This window comes from Muscardinus avellanarius, assembly GCF_963383645.1.
Source record: "Muscardinus avellanarius genome assembly, chromosome: 4".
In the NCBI taxonomy this organism is placed as follows: domain Eukaryota; kingdom Metazoa; phylum Chordata; class Mammalia; order Rodentia; family Gliridae; genus Muscardinus; species Muscardinus avellanarius.
Window position 1 is genome coordinate 104,344,559 of NC_137789.1, and position 13,874 is coordinate 104,358,432.

Genomic DNA, 13,874 nt, shown 5'->3' on the forward strand with positions numbered 1-13,874 from the left:
GTCAACATGATTTACATTATGATGGGAGACTATAATGCACCAATAAAAGTACATTATAAAAATAATGCATAGGCTAGATCTCAAACTTACTGGATGCATTATTTTATTATTTATTCATTATTTATTTATGTGGTACTATAGATTGAACCCAGAGGCATTCTACCTTTGAACTACACTCTCAGCCCTGTTTTATTTTAAATTTTGAAATGGGTACTCGCTAAATTACCATGCTGGCCTTGAGCCTCAATTCTCCTGTCTTAGCCTTCCAAGTGCTAGGCTCACAGTGGGTGCCACCGCACCCAGTTTCAAGAGGTTCTTTTTAAGGAAAGAAATGAATTATTAATAAAAAAGCATCACATTTCTAGAGACAAAAGATGAATGCAGAAATAATTTATTTCTAGTTTTTGTAGTACTGGGAATTGAACCCAGGGACATTCTACCTCTAAGCTACATATACCCCAGCCCTATTTATTATTTTGAAACAGAGTCTCACTAAGTTGTGTAGGGCCTAAATTGCCTGAGTTAGCCTCGAGCTTGCAATCCTATTTCAGCCTCCCAAGCACTAGGATTATGAATGTGTGTCACCACGACCTGCTCAGAAATCACTTCTAATGTCATACCCATAGATGAATATCCAGAACCAAGAAAAAGAATTCCATACCTCAGCATCCTCCTCATCTGAAAATAAACCTTTTTGAGTCTTTGTTTCTGACAAGAGCTTGAGACTTTTGCTAGAAGGTGGGGTAACCTTTGTTGGAATAAAAAGAAAAATGGAGAGTTAGAAAATAACATGTATGAAAATGAATTTGCTCAGTCATTTATTCAGAAAATGTACTGAACCTCTGCTATAAGATGGCACCAAGCCAGGCAAGAGGGCAATGAAGATGCTGGGGACTGTGGATGCGTAAAAAGTACATACAACAAATTAATGCAAAGGGAGAAGTATCATGCAAAGTAGTGAAAAACTGGATATAACCTAGAAGAGAGGGAAGACCCAGCTCTGTGAGACAGTCTCTTAGGAGGGACAAGGCTGGCACTGAGCTGGTATAAGCAAGGGTATTCCAGGCAGGGGAGCCGCGTGGGAAGAGAAGAGCAAGATAAAGCAGAGGATATGTCGGCTGCGCCAGGGAGCAGGACAGACTGCCTGAGTCACAGGGTACAGGACGGGGACGGGTGCACGGAGGTGTGTGGAAAGGCAGGTCACTCTAGAGCGTATGGGCTCTCGATGCTGGCACTCCGGTAGCAGGCAGAGAAATGGGGGTTTCACAGCAAGGACACAACACAGTGAGATGTGCTTGGAAATGGGTGTGAGCTGTACAGGACAGGAGGGCGGGACTGCAAGGACTGCAGCCAGAAGAGCTTAGAGACTGAGGGGCACAGGCTACTGGCCACACACAAGGCAAAGTGAGCCTCGGGGGAAAAAGATGGTGATGGATTATAATATATTAATAGCCCACATTCACGTAACTTAGAAAGGGGGGATGCAGAAATCTCTTCTATCTAGAAGAATGTCAGCTACTAAGTATAGAAGAAATACAGACGTAGAAAGACATTCTGGTACACCTTCGCAAGAAAACTGGTTCATCAGTGAGTGTTAAAACCACTGAGTGAAAGGCTGATAGAGAAGAGGATCTTCACAGTGTCAGTGTCACTTAGACATCAGCTTATTAATGACAAAAAGGATCAGGGCACCCTTTCAGGGAAGCAGAGTGGTGAACGCCATTTGAACCAAATGACAAACTCCTCCAAACCATGGTGGACTCGGGGTGTCATGGGAGCTGGGGTGGTGGGAAGCCACGGCTTGCCTATATTCTTGCCAACAATGTTGAACCTAAATCTAACTGTAGGAAAACAAATTCTCGCTGTGAAATACTCTATAATACAATGGGATAGCCATAAGAAATGAAATCACGAATATGGGAAGCACTATTTTAGTTTGAAAGGAGACCAAAGAAACAAAACAACTAAACACAAGGCACAAACATGCCTGGATCCTGGGTTTAAATAAAACAATAAAACAAAGATGCTACAAAGGCCATTAAGGAGGCAAAATAAATAATTATAATACGGGCCACAGATGAGATAATTTTATAGTAATACATTTGTTGGGTACAATATTATAAAGACATGTTGGGACAAATTGGGGAAAGTAGAATGTGAACTAGGTATAAGACAATTTTAGAATTACTGTTAATCTCATAGCTGTTGATAATGGCATTTGTTGACACAGCAGTTTTTTTAAGAGATGCTTAATAAGATATTAGAGGTAAATGTCATGATAACTACATCTTGCAAATAGTTCAGAAAAAAAATCTACTGTGGAGAAAGGTTTAGTTACATAAATTATTTGGCAAAATACTAACAACTGCTGTATTAGGGTGGTGCTTATTTGGGTATTCTGATTCTTCTTTCAAATTTATGCCTGAAGTTCTCTAATATAAATATAACAGTACTTTCTTCTGGGCTCAAGATTAATCAAGAAGATGCCCCCATCAACATTCCTTCCTTCATCCTTCTCTCCTGCTTACCGTGTTTTCTGGCTGTGATCTGTTTCCATCTGTCTGAGTCACAGTAGCTTCTGACAAAGCTGCTGCTTTTTTTTTAAACAGGTCTCCTTCCTCATCGTCAAAGATACTGGTAGAAGATTTGACTTTTTCTTTAAAAAGATACCAAACGCATATAATTACAATAAGGTCAACTAATTACAATATTCACAAATATAAAAGCTTTTCCTTCTTAAAGAATAAAAAATATGCTATTTCTTGATTCTTGTGTGTGTTTGTTTTGCTGGGGATTGAACCCAGGTGTATTCTACCTCTAAACTACATCCCAAGCCTATTTATTTATTTATTTATTTTCAGAGTCTAAGTTGCTGTGTATGACCAAAAACCTGCACTCCTCCTACTCAGCCTCTCAAATACTGAGATTTGAGAGGCGTGCACCACCATCCAGCTTTGATTAGTTATTAAAGTAGTAAGTGCAGTTAGGTGTGGTGGTGCACACTTCTAATCCTAGCATTCGAGATTGGAGATCAGAGGATTGTGGTTTGCGGACAGCCTCGGCTACTTAGCGAGGCCCTTCACAACTCAGTGAACCTGTTTCAAAAAATAAAAAGATAAATAAATAAATAGACTTAAAAATGGGGAGGGATTCTGAAACTGCAACAAATTAAGAACTAGGGAGCTGTGTCCTGTTAAGTCAACATTCTTTTCCTGGCTAAATTCTAGAATCAGAGCAGGCACCTGTCTTGGCAGGTTTGCGGCAGGATGCTGCAAAAAAGTCATCATCGTCGTCATCATCATCAAAGAGGCCAGCAGGACCTGGAGGGCATGGGCTCTTCCCTGGAATGGGCTGCTCAGGCTTCTGAGGCTCCTTCAGTGAGGCAGCAGAGGTGGCCCCAAACACATCTGTGTCTCCTGGTAATGGAAAGAAGAAAGCCACAGGGGAAGCCAATGCAGGCCTCCCGACTACAGAGAAAACAGTACCACTCACCAAGAGCTGTTACATGCAGCTCATCAGGGCCGAACACCTTCATGTGCTACTGCTAGAAAACATCTCACAGTGCACAAAAACTTCAAATGGAAAATGTCCAAGGGCAATGGATTTTTCACTTTCTTTCTTTTCTTCCTCTCCCTCCTGGTCACTCAGTCTCTTCTGCGGTGCTAATGACCAAACCCAGCGCTTTGTGCATGCTACGTAAGAACCACTAGGCTACAAACTTAACCCCCAAGGCCACTGATTTTAAAAGATGAGCTAATACCAGAAAATGTGCTCTTTCTACAAGCTGTTCAGTACCCCCAGGCCTTCCTACTCTCTAGCCAGTCCTTACAAGACTTTTTTAAAAATGAAAATTTTACTTAATTTTTTTTTCTTTTTAACCCTATGTTACCTAAAAATACAGAAACAGCTCCTGCTGGGATTTTCTTTCCAGGTTTAGAAGATGATGACTCTAGAGAAAGAAAGAAAGGGACAATCATTTCACAGAAAAAAATGACTCCTAATTGTTAACTGAACTCTCCTTTTCTGAGGAAAATAATTGAAAAAATGCTAAGAATTTGTATACAAAATCACCAAATCCAATCTCCAAGCAATGCACAGAGACAGAGAGGGACAGGCTGGGAACTGCTCCAAGGGTTGTATTGCAGCTATTCTTTCTATCGCTCTGTGCCAAAGTACAGATGTAGAATTACACTACAGCAAATTAAAACAAACTTTCCTTTCCTGAGGTATGTGCAATGTGACACAGACCTAAGAGGAGACCCTTTAAACCTAGTTTTTCCTAAAGACACCATTTAAAGTCCATAGTGTTTTATTCTCTCATTCCTTGGGGTTAACGCAGTGCAGCTGTGATTCCCGTGGAAGGCCAGGGTGGCCGTGGTCCAACAGCAGCAACAGGGATGGCTGGGGCGGCAGGGGCAGGGTCACCAGTGCCCCTCAGAACCATGCACTTCACCCCTTCCAGCGTGATGATGCGAACATGTAAGAAATGAGTAGCACAAAATGGGCAATGGCCGTGAAAACAGTGAGGAAGACAACAGCAAACAGGAAAACCAAGCAGACAGTCACTGGGTGCTGAGGAGCAAGTAGCGAGCAGAAGATCACAGGCTGCAAGCTGACGGCTCAACAAGCCCAAGGAAGACCCAGCCTGAGGGGTATGGCCTACAGAAATGATTGCTTCAAAGAACCAATTACCAGTCCAGAGAACTACCTTTTCTAAGCCTAGTTATGGTTTTAATATAGAATGACCTCTGGAAGAGCACATGTACTAACAATGCAAAAATGCTCAGAGGTGAAACAAATGAAGCAGGGCTCTAATCTCATCAGTGGATAAATCACTGAAAGATAAATCTGAACTGATTCACTAGGTGGTAATGCAGGCAAGTGGGGTGCAGCTGGAGGTGTGGCCTTGGGTACTATATATGTTCCCTGCCATTTGGTGTATCTCTGCTTTCCCATAGCCATGAGTTGGGCTGCTGTCCTCTGCCGCACACAATGCCGCCACGATGTCGGCCTTGGTGTCAGCCAACTGTGGACTGTACCTCTACAACTGTGAGCCCAAATAGCTCTTTCCTCTTCTGTGCTGTTCCTATTAATTATTTGGTCACAGGCATGGAAAAAAGAACTAAACACACCTATCGAAATAAAAGCTGCAGAATTAAAAAAAAAAAAAAAACTATGGGGCTGGGCATGGTGGTGCACGCTTATAATCCCCGCGCTTGGGAGGCGGAGCTAAGAGGATCACACAGGTTCGAAGCCAGCGCTGCTGGCTTAAGAAACCCTGTTTCCAAATAAAAATAAAAGTATAAAATAGGTCTGGGAGTGTAGCCCGGAGGTAGAATGGTTTCCAGGAACCCCAGTACCACCAAAAAAAAAAAAAAACTATGTATTTTTTCGAAACACTGAGGAGTCTCAGATGCCCACAACCTTGGTGAGTTTCTGATAACAACTTCAAAGGCAGAATGTAAGCTGGGTACAGTGGTACACACTAGTAATACCAGTAGGAGGCTAAGTCAGAAGGATTGCAGGTTCACATCCAGCCTTAGCTACCTACTAAGGCCCTTTGCAACTCAGTGAGACCCTGTTTCATAATTAAAAAAATAAAAAAATAGGGCTGGGATGGGGGTATAGCTTGGAGGTAGAATCCCCTGAATTCCATCTCCAGTACCGCAAAAGAAAAAAAAAAATAGGGGCGGAGGTGTAGCTCGGATGTAGGAATGCCTCTGGGTTCAATTCGTAGTACCGCAAAAAAAAAAAAAAGGAAGAATGTTAGAAATACCTCTTTAAATTAAAAACTTAAGAAAGTCTCAACACTTCTATGGAGTATTTTCCTGTCTTACTTGTAAATTTTCTCCATTAAAGAGGTAAAATGTACATTTAGAGATTGCATCATCTCTTCCAAAACATGAAATGTGAAGAACTGCTTTTACCTGGTCTAAGGGAAAAAACAAAATAAACAAACAAAACCACCTTTCATGTTAACAAAGACACAAGGTTTTGGAACAACTTGCAGCATTCTGGGCTTTAATGGGGAAGAAACAGCTATAGGATCCTGCACAGGAGAACACAGAGCCGGCCCCAGGCCCACGCCCAGCCCCAGCCCCAGGCCCGGCCCCAGCCTCCTCCCCAGCCAGGGCCCCAACCCTAGCTCACCTTCCTTAGCTGGAGCTTGGCCTTGCTGATCCCGTGGGGCGTCTCTGAAGAGGTCGCTCTGGTTACAACAAGGTACATGACAAGGATTTAACAATGTAAAGGTAAATGCACATGCACGTAAAGATTCCCAGAGAAAAGCAGCCTGGAACTCAAACCTATGCATTTCTGTTGTGCCAGGAAGTCCACTGTAACGTGAGTATTATGAAAAATAAATCCATAAATGATTTGGGCTTGCCTATCCATTAAATACGAAGATGGAAGATGATAAAGAGATAACTGTCTACCTGAGTGAATTATTCAGTCTTAACATGCACTCTCACATTCAAAAGACGTGAGGATACAGAATATTTCACTGTTTGACTTGAGTTCCACACATCCCACTGACTCACCTCCTCATCCTCATCATCAAAAAGTCCCTGTCCTCCACTGAACAGACCACCTCTAGAACCAAACGGCGAGAAGTCCTCGTCGGTCAGCTTGGGGGGTGCGAACAAGTTATCCTCTTCATCTAGAGAGCAGAAATGTTGCACAGGGAGAGTTAAAGATGGGTTGGTTTGTCTCTACGTTATCCACAACACTGGTATGGAACTTTCCTAACTAGGACTATTTGAGGGCAGATATATATTTCTCCTCCTCCTCCTCTTCTTCTTTTTGGTACTGGGGACTGAACCTAGAGACATTCTACCTTCAATCTACACTCCCAGACCTATTTTTTATTTTTTATTTGGAAAAAGGGTTGATGAAAGCCTAAGTTACCAAGGTTGGTCTCAAACCTGTGATCCTCTCGTCTCAGCCTCGCACATACTGGAAAGAAAGGCATGTGCCACTTCTCCCAGCTCAGACTCAACAGTCCATTGAGGCCCTGAAAAAACTCTCTGGGCTCTCACTCTCAAGTTGATAAATGTCTGCAGCAGACACAGTGACTTCTACAGCAGTCCTCCTAGACTCGTTTATTCTAAAGTGAGGCAACAGCAAAGATGTCACATTTAAGGCCCACCTTCCCATGAGCCTAAGGAAAGGAAACACCAGATCTGAGATGGACGAAGAAACAAGGGGATATAATGGACATTACTACATGATACGAAAGGGCCTGCTATAGTCTTCATTAAAAATGCTAGCAATCTCTAGTTTCGATACCTTTAGAGAACCTCTATAGGCAGATAATAGCTGCTATAATAAATAATTTAAATGTTTACAAGCATTTTTATTCCACTTCTATCTCTCCTCCCTGGACCCTAAATCATGTTTTTTTCCCCCAAAACTTCATAAAAGTGAATGGAAACAGCTCACTTGTCTGCATTAAACACATACATCATTAATTATGTAGACAACACTCCTGAGTCAAACGTTCCTAAAATAACTGAACTGAGGGGAAGGGCCTACCGTCTGAAGGCATTCTCCTTTCCTTCTTTTCTTTCAATGTCTTCCGAGGTTTTGTTTCTCCTGTGGATATGGTTGAAGAGTATTTCAGTTTTAATAATATTCAGTACACCCTTAGTGTATGTACACACACACACATATAGCGATGCTCTCCCTGTCTTTGTTCCATTCACGTGTCGGTCTAAGAACAAGACATTAAGCTCTGGCCTCGGCTTAACTGAGGCACTTAGCTCAGGGCTCACCCATCAGAGGAATTCAGAAGAGTTCTCTGTAAGACAGAAGGCTGACTCTTACACACCAGGGACATGTGCATGCCAGGACTGTACCTATTAAAGGAATTATTCTGAACTTTCTATCCTGTTAAAAAACTAGAATATACTGTATAGTGCTTTTTGTAGGGTACTTGCCACTGAACCCAGGTACCTGTTTTATTTTTCATTTTGAAATAGGATCGCTAAGTTACTGAGGCTGGCTTTGAACCTGTGATCCTTCTGCCTCAGCTTCCCTGGGATCACAGACATGTACCAGTATACTCTACTATTTTTATTTATTCCAAATATAGCAATAAATATTTAGTCAGGGAGTTTTAATCTGTTGCTCACGATGCTCTGGGATATCTATGAGTTTCCTGGCACTGCATGTAAAACATGATATACATCCGTCAATGTTTGTTTTTCTCATAGGGTTCACAGTGTTCAGTTATCAAAAGAAGACTATGAACCCAAACAGGTAAAAGAACTACAACTGAAGCCTCTTGTGCCTTAGTAAATAGAATAGGAACTCGGCCTGGTGAAGTCAGTGGAGGTTCCTGCACATGCTGGCCACCCTCTTAACCTGACTCTGGGGCTCACCTGCTGGTTCTTCTTCTAGTCGGTTTGCAGCATCCCCTTTGATCCTAGCAGCCAGCTCATCCGCAAATGATGTAGGTCTTTTCTATGGGAAAAGGAGAGCGAAGGAATCACTATTGTAACCAAAAGACTAGTATAGTTAACTTCAGAACACCTAACAAAATTATGTCAACAACAGCAAAGAAATTGAACTGAGGAGAAAATGGTTTAATTACATTAAACATATACACTCTACAGAGATCAACAAAGAACAGGACTCATAAATGTTCCTTCATAGGGAGATGCTCTTTATAAGCTTATTTTATTGCTCCAGTTTAATACTTGAACATCTAGATAAAAGACTAGCATACAGTGCTTGGTGGGAAAGGGAGGTCTTAAAATTCTGGAACTGAATATATTTTGGATGATCTGAGCTGTAACATCGTAACACTGGGAGAAGAAATGGTACTTGTGAGGCAACTGGGGATGCTTTTCTCTGTTTTCAAAAGTACTTGAAATTACAAATATGATATAAACCCAGACAGCTACAAATCTCAGTGACGATAAAGGAATAAGTTGGAGGCACCATTTCTAATGACAACTACTACTATTTTTCTTACAAGTTGAGTACGTTCTTCAATATCTTCAATATCTTCCTCCTCCTTTTCAGAGTCAGCAAATAGGTCACCATCATCTTCCTCCTCTTCCTCACTCATTTGTGCAGTATGCTAACAATATTAAACACCAGATTAGAATGATCATATGCAAGCCATCAAGCTGAAAGAGAGATACAGCACATGGCTTTTCATTTCCTCCTTGACAAAGGCATTAACTTTAAAGATTATGATGATGATTCTAATAATAATTCAGGAAGGAATGAGGCCATCTAGGTGCAGTGCAAATAATAAAACACAAGACTTAGAATCTCAGTGAAGAACTTACCTTTTTAAATAAGAATATAACAAAGACAGGTGTGGTAGAGCACACTTGTAATCCCAGTTCTTGGGAGGTTGAGACAGAAGGATGGCAGGTTGGTAGCCAGCCTCAGCTACTTAGTGAGGCCCTCTACAACCTAGTGAGACACTCTTTCAAAATAAAGAATAAAAATAGGGCTAGAGATGTAGCGTGGAAACAGAATGCCCCTGGGTTAAACCCCTGGTACCGCACAAGGGAAATTATATATATATTTATATATGTATATACATATATATATATGAATATATATAACAGCAAGAATATAAACATATACACGTTCCTCATGAAATAACTGTAAATGAAATAGCTTAATTTTAATAAGAATACTGAGTCGTAGTAAAAAGGAGTATTCTGCAGCAGTTTGATGAGCCATCCAAGGCAGATCAAATACAAAAGTGCAGAACAAATCCAGCATGGTGCCTTGCTCTACACACACACACACACACACACACACACACACACACACACACAGTATTCTTTCTAAAACACAGACACATTTGCAAGCACAAAGAAAAACAAATGGGAAGACGTACTCCCACCCAGATCATCTACCAGTGACCCCTGGGCAGTATGAGAAGATGAGGATCAGAAGGTTATACTCAACCTTACTTGTTGAATTCTAATCTTTCCAAAGGTACCACTGGTGTGTCTAATTTGTAGAGTTAAAATGTTTTTAACTGTTTAAATCAATAAGCTGTGGCAGGCGCTATGCTATATGTACATTACTATCTAAATTTAATCCTTACGACTCTGAGATTAACTATAGTACACAAAACCAGTCCATCTTTAACAATAAAAACAGATGAGTATACCAACGCTTTTAATTACTTTCTTGTACTGTTGGAAAAACTGTTTGCATTTACAGATCTCAGTAGCAAACACCACAGAAACAAACATCGTCTGGGGGAGGACCGGATATTAAAATTAAAAAGACCAAACAACATTTGTGACTTCAACTAGGACAGATGTACCAACCAAAAAAATGCAAAAAAAAAAGTTAAGTAAAATTTTAGTGAGAAGATAATTCCCTTAGGAAATTAAAATGCAAATTGAGATGATCTCAATATAGCACAGTACCTATATGATAGGCACCAAAGTTCAGCTAAAATCCTTATGACAGTATTGACAACACTGCAGGAAAATCATTATGAATGACTTGTAATGAGAATGTTCACTGGAGAATTAGGAAGAGCCACCAATGTAACTCTACCCAGCCCTATCCCTGAGAAATAGTTCACAGAAGAAAAAAGAATTTGTGTCTGTAAAAACTCTTGAAACAAACAACTTCCCATTATATATCCAGATATATACACATATAGATCATATATCATGCTTTCCTGTATCAGCATGTTTAAAAATATAGAAGAAAGCCAGGCCTGGTGGTATGTGCCTATTATCCTAGGACTTGAGAGGTTCAGACAGGAGGACCACAGATTTGGAGCCACCTCAACAATTTGTAAGGCCCTTAGCAACTTAGTGAGACCTGGTTTCAAATAAAAACTAGAGTGTGGCGTGGTGGTGCATGCTTGTAATCCCAGTACTTGGAAGGCTGAGACTGGAGGATCACAGGTGACAGTCAGGCTTACCAATTTAGTGAGACCCTATTTAAAAACAAACCAAAACGGGGCTGAGGTAGAGGTCAGAGGTAGAGTGCTCCAATCCCCAGTACCACAAAATGTGGTACTAACCCTAACCCCCCAAAATCCTGCACGTGTGTGTGTGTGTGTGTGTGTGTGTGTGTGTGTATCTGTGTACGTATGTCTATAGCAGAAGCTGAAGATGCAAATCACTGGCACAGTGCTTCACTAGCAGGTGCTGAGTTCGATCTCCAGAATCAATCCCAACACACTTAAAAGAGTTTACAAATCAAATTAAAAGACTATCAAAATGCTAAGAAATATACTTATGTTAATATAAAAGAGCAGATAATAAATTATGCACATTATGAACATGTGGCCTTTGATGAATAGTCAAAGTTAACTATATTAAGACAGGAGAGATATTCATCTATGAGTGAATATTAAAGTTTCTTCTACATTGTCTCAAATTTTAAAATGAGGGATTCGTGTGAAATATTTCAATTTGGAAAACTAGGTATTTTTTTGTTTTTCTTTTTTACAGAATCTGTTTCCCAATTTTAAGAAAAATAAAGGTAAATTATAAAGCGACATATGAATAGGCCAAACACATGACATGCTTAAGGAAAACTACTTGTAAACACAACAAACTCCTCAATTGTCACAAATTATTCAAAGTAATTTTAGCACATATGCTATGATTCAACTAGAATTTTAAAGTAAAGGCACTTCAATACATGAGCCTTACCTGTTTTTGATCATTGTCACTGTGATTGGCAAAGTCATCATCAGACTCCTGTGTGGGAAAACAGCTCTGTTGTTAATACAGGCCTTACTCAGAAGCACAGCAATGATTTCAGGTCTAAGCCTCTGGGGACAGCTGATGCCAGGTCAAGCAGAGGAATCTCTGACGCTTGTACTGACTGCTGATCACTATAAGCATAAGGTGCATCTAAGGTAGACTCACTGGCAACACTACAGAAGGTTGTTCCAGCTAACATGATTTTTGTAGTTCATTAAAACACGTTAACAATGGGTTCATATCATCTGCACTTTCAATTCTAAACTCTAGATTCAAAGAGTTATGCATTAACTAAATTATCAAAAGCTGGTTTGTGTTATTTTGCATTTCAGATTCTATTCTCTGTGTTTCCTGAGGAAGCTAGGACAATTACTTCATCAGAACCAAGAAGAAAACTAAAAGAAAAGGCCAGGTACAGTAGCACATGCCTGTAATCCCAGGACTTGGGAGGCTGAGACAGGAGGATTGTAGATTCAAGACCAGCCTCAGCAACTTAGCAAGACTCTGTTTCAAAACAAAAAGTAAAAGGGGCTGGGAGTATAGCTCAGAGGCAAACGGTCTCTGTGTTTAATCCCCAATATGACAATAAACAAACAGACAAAAAGGAATAGAGCTACAGCAACAGGTAAAAGCAAAGGATTCAGTGAATTACTGTCTGTTTGAGCAACGTTCCTTAGGGAGAGAGCTCGTTCCTACTGCTAGGTTTTCTGTTTGGATGGCTGGAGGAAAGAGGGTAGAGAGGAAGACTGCAGAAAGCAGGATGGATAAAACAATAAGGACTTCCATCAAATGAGGAGAGAGGCCAGTCCAACGGTGAGATGGAGTTGAGGAGGAGAAAAACAAAGTCCAGGAAGGTAACATTCAAAGAATGCTATGTCCATATACAAAGGGGTCACTTCTAATCTCACTAACATGTAGAGTGAGGAAGGCGGGGAAATGGATGGGATAAAGAGGAAAACAGACCAGGTATTGTTTGCATGTATGTTTTTATTTTTTATTTCTCTTTTGCAGTCCTGGGGATGGAACCCAGGGGCATTCCACCTCTGACTGACACCCCAGCCCTATTTTTATTTTATTCTTTATTTTGAAACAGGGGCTTACTGAATTGTAAGGGGCCTCACTAAGTAGCTGAGTGAGGCTGGCTTCAAACCTGTGCAATCCTCCTGTCTCAGCCTCCCAGATGCTGGGATTACAAGCATGTGCCAGCACGCCTGGCTGTATGTATGTTTTTAACCACTTTGAATCCCACTATGATGTATAATTAAACGCACCCATAAAAGTATCAAAACAAAAAAAGAAAGTGGAATGGACAAGAAGAGTATACACAAAGCATGGTCTCCTAGAAATCTCATACTCAGGAATTATCCTTCAGACTGTCTGTGTCCTTTGCAATAATGAATATTCCATCTAAAGAAACAACTCCAGACCCTCCTTCCTACACCAGTCAGATTATGCTCTGTGGGCAGGAAGGTGCTGGAGGCAACTGCAATGCCACAGTGCTGTGTGGACGCTTTAAGCATCTTTTTGTCTAAAAAATTTTATAGTAAAAAAAGTACCGAAGCCAGGCATGGTGGTGCACGCTTGTAATCCCTGTGCTTGGGAGGCTGAGACAGGAGGATCGCTCAGGTTTGAAGCCAGCCTCAGCTACTTAGTGAGGTTCTCAGCAACTTAGTGAGACCCTGTTTCCAAATAAAATATAAAAACTGTCTGGGAGTATAGCTCGGAGGTAGAAAGCCTCTGGGTTCCACCCCCAGTACCACAAAAAAAAAAAAAAAAAAAAGTGCCAAATGTACTTGTTTTCCTCTAGAATTACAGATAGAATGTACTCCAAGTCAGGTATGATTGCTCACGCTTGTAATCTCAGCATTTGGGAGGATGAGACAGGAGAACTGCGGTTCGCAGATAGCCTCAGCTCCTTAGTGAGGCCCACTGCAACTTCATGAGAACCTATTTCAATATAAAGAATAAAAATAGGGCTGGGGGTGGAGCTCATAGAATGCCCCGGGTTCAATCTTCTGTACTAAAAAAAAAAAAAAAAAGACTGTACTCCAAGACTGTGTCACAGGCAGAAGTTCTCAGATAATATCTAAGCTACCCTCTTCAAACTAAACTGGAAAAAAGGGATTTGTTGTGCAAAGAAAGATGGAGGTAAGTAGTACATGT

At 40.8% G+C, this 13,874-nt stretch overlaps 1 protein-coding gene across 1 annotated transcript in view; it reads right to left on the reverse strand.

The window, feature by feature from the left end:
• WASHC2A (WASH complex subunit 2A) overlaps window positions 1–13,874 on the reverse strand; it is a gene marked incomplete at both ends in the record, with an annotated part of 58,758 nt that overhangs the window by 26,734 nt on the left and 18,150 nt on the right. Inside the window, 10 exons of the mRNA XM_080694801.1 lie at window positions 662–748; window positions 2,529–2,656; window positions 3,243–3,416; window positions 3,890–3,949; window positions 6,151–6,208; window positions 6,540–6,658; window positions 7,534–7,593; window positions 8,382–8,463; window positions 8,978–9,085; window positions 11,658–11,705. Of these exons, the coding sequence (XP_080550927.1) occupies window positions 662–748; window positions 2,529–2,656; window positions 3,243–3,416; window positions 3,890–3,949; window positions 6,151–6,208; window positions 6,540–6,658; window positions 7,534–7,593; window positions 8,382–8,463; window positions 8,978–9,085; window positions 11,658–11,705 (924 nt within the window). The remainder of the gene's footprint in view (window positions 1–661; window positions 749–2,528; window positions 2,657–3,242; window positions 3,417–3,889; window positions 3,950–6,150; window positions 6,209–6,539; window positions 6,659–7,533; window positions 7,594–8,381; window positions 8,464–8,977; window positions 9,086–11,657; window positions 11,706–13,874) is intronic.